General features: G+C 37.9%; 1 protein-coding gene across 17 annotated transcripts in view; it reads left to right on the forward strand.

Annotated features, from left to right (window-relative positions):
• Positions 1-5,722, forward strand: part of NUBPL (NUBP iron-sulfur cluster assembly factor, mitochondrial) — a 76,829-nt gene extending 71,107 nt beyond the window's left edge. For 16 of the 17 annotated variants that reach the window (XM_086894817.1, XM_086894816.1, XM_086894818.1 and 13 more), the window contains one exon: positions 4,794-5,722. In XM_086894817.1, coding sequence (XP_086750943.1) covers positions 4,794-4,856 — 63 coding nt within the window. In that variant the 3' untranslated portion in view covers positions 4,857-5,722. The remainder of the gene's footprint in view (positions 1-4,793) is intronic. The other variant, XM_086894821.1, reaches the window with a different exon arrangement.
• Positions 5,723-6,000: the final 278 nt, after the last annotated feature.

Below are 6,000 nucleotides of genomic sequence, written 5' to 3' on the forward strand. Positions count from 1 at the left end.
AGGATAGGAAGGTTTGATGACTGGAGTTCTTTTCTGGTGAAGCTTGAGGCAGTCCCCTGGGAGAAATAACAGTGCTGGTAAAATGATTTTGCTCTTGGTATAGCATTGTCTATGTTAGTGTTTCTGTCAGCTTAGTTGTTTAAATTGTGGGTTTTTTGTGGCTTTTTCTTAATAGTCTTCATAGATAAAACTTTGTGATGTAGAAATGGAATATTGCTGTACTTATATGCAGCAGCTGAGAGTGACCCAAGATCCGCTACATGAAGCTAATGATTTCTTACTTTAATCAACAGTGAGGGCTTACCTTCTGGAGTGAGACCCTTCTGGAGATTGAGTAATTAATTAATTGAGATTAATTAATTCTCCTCTGTCACACTGTGGAGGTAGATTAGCTGGCCAAGGCTCCATTTTTTTTCTCACTCAAACAGATGCATGAGTCACTGGACATCAGAAGCTGGTAAACAAAAATCAGGAATGCTGCTAAAATGGTAGCATAGGGGAAAAGGTAGAATAAGGAACACTGCAGAGGAATCACTGAAACCAGGTGATATTGATCATGCTCAGATGTACTGGAACTTCCTGTGGACCATGGGAAAGTAGCCAGCAGCAAAACCTGTTTGGGAAAAGGCATCCTGAAGCTTGCAGATAAGAAGACTAGAGGAACAGCAAGAGATATAGAATATGATCAATTGCAGTGGAGTTATTCTTCCCCCAAAGGAGCTGCTTATAAACACCCAGTGAACTCTCCATCACACTGGGAGAAAGATAAGTAGAGGTTCCTGAGAGCTCTTCCTTCTGTGAGTGTGAAGTCCAGAGAGTTATGGAGCAGTTTGTGGTTATCTTGTGAGGAATTCCTTCCAGAAACCTTTGACTATATCACAGCCTGGATGGCACAGAGGATTTATCAGTACTTTGGCAGAACAGGCAGGCTATCTGTTTGTTGAGCACCAAACTCCCACCTGTCTTAAGGTCAAAGAAGCAGCTCAAACAAGTACAAAATACATTTGCTGTACCAGTGTGTCCATTCACACCCTGTATATACAGGTGGAGGATTTTGAGTCCAGTAAATTGCAAACTGATCTATAAGGGAAGAGAAAAAGCCCAGTTAGGTGGAAAGCAAGGACACAAGGCATTAGCAGTTTGATGGAACAGAGAAAATAAATCTGGTTAATAATCCCTTTTCAATTAAATCAGAACATTACAAACCTTCCTGTGGTGCCACCCAAAGAGACAACTCAAATTTGTATTCAGAAACACTTTTTCTGTAGAATACTTATAAAAGGGTGATATATAAGCAGGGTTAAATCATACAACCTTTTAAAGATTGCAAGAAGTAGTTGGAGAAAAATTGAAGTACTGGTAGCAAATAGTCATAGGATCCTGTTTTGTGATTTAGTTGTCATCAGTAATTCCATGTAATGAGTGGTCAGTGCCAGGTGTGATATTTTTAAAAGAAAAGCAAACCCTAAAGAAGGTTGCATGGTATGATTTATAATATGCCTTTATCATCAAGGCTTCCTTTGAATCATCACAGTAGCATTTGGTACATGTAGATTCAAATCCTTCATTCAGGGTGTAGATAGTACAATGCGTCATCAGACCCTCATTTGTGGTTCTGTCTACTGAAGAAAATGCTGAGTGTAGGATAGTCTGAGGGATGTTACTATACTGCATCTGATTTGCACTGTTCTCCTTACCCATGTTTTTTTGGGCAGGATGTGTTTTTAGATGTTTGTAATGGCATCTTGGGATAGCAGTATTACCCAGGTGGGACTGCCTCCAAGAACGGTTTGGCTGTTACAACTGCTGTTATATAGGATTAATAGGAAGTTTCCCATGAGGAGTAAGGATTTTTCTTGGAGATATTAGTTTCAGAAATCCAGCTTACTTACCTGTCTCCTCCATTTCATGTTATAATGTATGGATTGACTTTTACTATCTTATTAAGTTTACCTTTCTGACTTGAGACTTCTTCGTAATTTGGCAAGTACATGCAAAGAAGAATCTTATGGTAGAGCTGCCCAGAGGAGGACAGAGTGGGATAGTCTCTGGACCTCTTGTAGCAACCAAGAATTTCTCTGGGTGACATGAAGCTTTTATCTGAAGTAGACTCATTTAAAGCTGTGTTTGTCATCATGTTTTTAGTGCCTTTGAGTTGACCACAGTAAAATACAGACATTGGAAGGCAGCTCCAGTCATGCACTGAAGGCTGGAGTTGTGTAAAAGTAACAAGCAATTTCCATGGAAATTAAAAAAGCCATTAAAGCCATTTAAAAATATGATTGAACTGGCAAATGGAACGTGCTTGTGCAGCAAGTGCTAAGAACCAAAGTTATCAATGACTGTCTGGCTGTACTTATTTTCATGTAGATGCTAGCTAAGACTAGTATTTGTCCTTGTGATAATCACTATTTGATTAATTGCTCATGGTGGCTGGTTTCCTTCAGCAATTAATAAATTGTAAACCCTAACAGTCAGTTGAGCAGATTTAAATTCCTTTTTTCCTTCTTTACAAGTATATTAGCATCCACAGCATTTGATATTCCAGGCAGTCAGGACTTGTACAGATACTTCCTTGGATTGCTGGGCTGGATAAAGCAGCTTAATGGTCTTGGAGTCTCGGAATCAGAAATAGACATTAGAAGCCATATCAGTACTGGGTTTTATATCCTATGGTGTATGAGGCCTACAACTGAGTCATTTGATCAGTGTATGTTTCTGAGTTGCTGGTCTAAAGTTTGTATGCAGTGGTTTGGGTGAAGGAAAATGTGGTATCAGCTCCTACCTGCCCTGACTTTGTTGATTGTAAGTTGAGTTTTGTGTGGCCATTGCACCAGATACTGGCAGTTGCTGTAGTGAGCTGTTGGCAGGCTAGGATCTGCTCTCCATGGGAAGCAAACCAGCAGGTCAAGCCAAACCAATCTAATCCATGATACCAGGGCAGAGTCAGCCATGACCTGTACAGTCTGCAGTAATATTAGCAATGAGGCATTCTTCCCTCACAGGTAAGATTTTTAGGGAGAACGAAATGCCATAACTGAAAGGCTCATATTTCCCTAGGGTTACTGTAGGGCTTGTAAAAAGTCTTCCAGTTTAAAAGTACCCCACATCTATTAGCCCATGATAAAACAGATTTGTTAGAGAGTGATCAATCAGGATGTTCTGATTATTTAGGCTAAGTAGGACTTTTCACTCCATTTTCCGGTGAACTTCATTACAGGTTCTCTGTTTCCTACTTCACCATCTATGCTGTCATCAGTCACTTCATCATCAGCTGTGCCCTTGAGGTCTTAAGAGCTGTGCCCTTTTGGGACTGTACCACTGTTTGAGAGGTGAGCAGCCTCTCCATGTGGCTGTTTCACAGCTCTTTTTTTGACTGTGAACATCACCTTCCACCTCTACCCCTGTCTGTCCTGGTGCTGCTCTCTGACCCCATCTGTGCAGTGTTCATAATAAACGAGTCTGGTCTGGCATTCTGGTTTTAGGGCATTCTGTCTTTCTGTGCACTTCTTCATCCTCATGAAGTGGGAAGAATGATAATCTGTATGTTGTTGTTAAATATAAAGTTGTCCATCAGCAAAAAAATGGTTTTCAGAAAGTCTATAAACCATTCATTGAGAGCTTTCAAACATTAAGGGAGTAACTGACCTGAGAAGCTTGCTTTTATCCTGATAAAATGAAAAAGGTTATGGGTGATGAATAAGAACTCATCCTTTCCGCTTTCTCTGCTGGTTTTCCACCCGGAAAGGACTTTGCTATGTACTATACAAACACAGAATGTGATGCACCAGCTGGAAACTGAAGTATGACAAATTCAAATTATAGATAGTGTACATTTTTAACAATGGAAGTAATCAACCTCTGGAACAATGTGCAGTATATATATACACACAGAAATACTACTTTAATTAAACATTCTTGTATCAATCTTTGAGATTTTTAAAATATGTTCTCTTTTGACTTCAAGTTGTTGCACCTGGTACAGGAATAATTTGGTTTAATTTTGGGGTTTGTTCTGTGTTGGACTTTATACAGTGTTTTTATATAAGTCCCTTGACATTAAATTTGTTAATAACTGGTGGTGGACTGATCATGGTCCTAGCTGTGTCATGGTTTTTAGAGATGTTAACATAGGTATGCTTACTTGGGTTGCTCTCCATAGTCCTGCAGTTCTGTGCCATTGTACCTTTCAGCTTCAGGTGTCTGACCAGATACCACAGGTTGGTGTGAAAGGGAGCTTCAATTTTGTGGATTCTAGTGTTGTGGAATTAGTTCTTTCCAATACCTACTTCAGTCTTTTGGAAAGGTGTCTTTTTTTAATATACTTTAAATATCTGAATAGGAAATTCCATAGTGATAGTCTAGTCTGTAATGAATTAATTGTCTCAAAAAAAAAATCTTTTAATGCTTTTTTTTTTTCCTGAGTTTTTTGGTTTCTCTGATTCTCTATCCTGTGCACCCTAATTGTCAGGATGAAGGAAGTTTATAATTAATAGTACCTGTGGGACTAAAGAGTCTGTCTTCCTCATCACTTCTCTTCCAGAAGATTATTGACTGTTTGTTGTTAATTGTTCAGTTAAATTTAAATTCCCCCACCAATATTTTTATATAATGCTTGTGCTTATTCTGTGTATTAATGCATTGTTTTTCCTGAACACAGGCTAAATTTAACCCATTTATTTAAACATCTTTGATTTTCTTTTTGTGTTTAAAAGAACAAACACCTAATTACTTGTGGAAATATTTCTTTTTATAGAAAATTGAGTGCTTAATGTACGTTTCTGTTTTTGCAGGCTAAAGCTTATCTAAAGATAGCTATGGAAATAGTAAGAAGACTACCAAGACCTCCTGCTTGAAGCATGTTCCACTGAAACTTAGCAAAAAAGTGATCTTTGATGCGGCCAATGCAGAAGAGTCCTGCTACCTTATTACATGGAGGCCGTATATTAGTTCTGAGAACTTCTTTAGGAATTAATTTACCAGAGTTAAATTATGATTGTGGTAATTACTGTTTTCCACATCATTGTTTGGCCATGTCCAAAAGGATTCAAGTATGCAGATGACAATAGACAGTATTTAACTGCTGAATTGTAACACCATCAAGCAAGAAAGTATGAAGTATATTTTTTTACTTGTGCTCTGTTTTAAGGTCAAGAATGAAAAACAGCCTCTCCATGCAAGAATGATGAGAGGTATACCAAGATATAAGTCCTGCTTAAAAAATTACATTTTCAATACTCTTACTTCTTTCCATTTTTGTTCAGCTTTTTACATGGTTAGCTGTCAAACTGACCTTAAGTTCTGCAAGATTTGAAGAAGCAAAATCAGTTCTGTAACTGCTGTACTTTTGTGTTCATCTTAAAAGAAAATTAAAAATTCCATATATACTCTGAAGAGTTCTTGTGATGGATGATGATCAAATTCATTCATTATTGGATAAAGTTCGATCGTGAGGCAATTCACAGTTTAGTGGAGAATGGATTACATGACCCTGAGGCTTAATTCTCAACTGTTTTACATTATAATGAACCCAGACAGAAGACAAGGTAACAGAGGTCTTCACTGAAAACCGGTCGTTTTTCCTGAGCTCAGTTTGCCAGGGAATGCAAATGATCAAGATAAATTAAATTTATGATTGCATATTCCTACTACAGTGGTGCAGAAACTTGGAATTTGAACATAAAGATATATTTTTGAAGTAAAGAAATATTTGGTCTTCAAACTGCATGGCCTTCTGGTTTATTTTTTCATTGCCTGTGATCTTTATTTTTGTGTTGGTGTGTGGAACTAAAAGATTATGCCTTCAGGGAATGAGTTTTCATGTACAATTAGATCTTTGAGCTGACATTTAGACTTTTCCATCTACACAGTCAAGTATCAGTATCTTAAACATATATTGTAACTCTACCAATAGAGTGAATTTAACCATTCTAGGGAGTTTTGCTATTGACCTCTGTGGGACCCAGGTTTTCCCTGTATTCCAGGTACTTAAGTCAGAAT

This window comes from Cyanistes caeruleus, chromosome 6, assembly GCF_971803275.1.
Source record: "Cyanistes caeruleus chromosome 6, bCyaCae1.hap1.1, whole genome shotgun sequence".
In the NCBI taxonomy this organism is placed as follows: Eukaryota; Metazoa; Chordata; class Aves; order Passeriformes; family Paridae; genus Cyanistes; species Cyanistes caeruleus.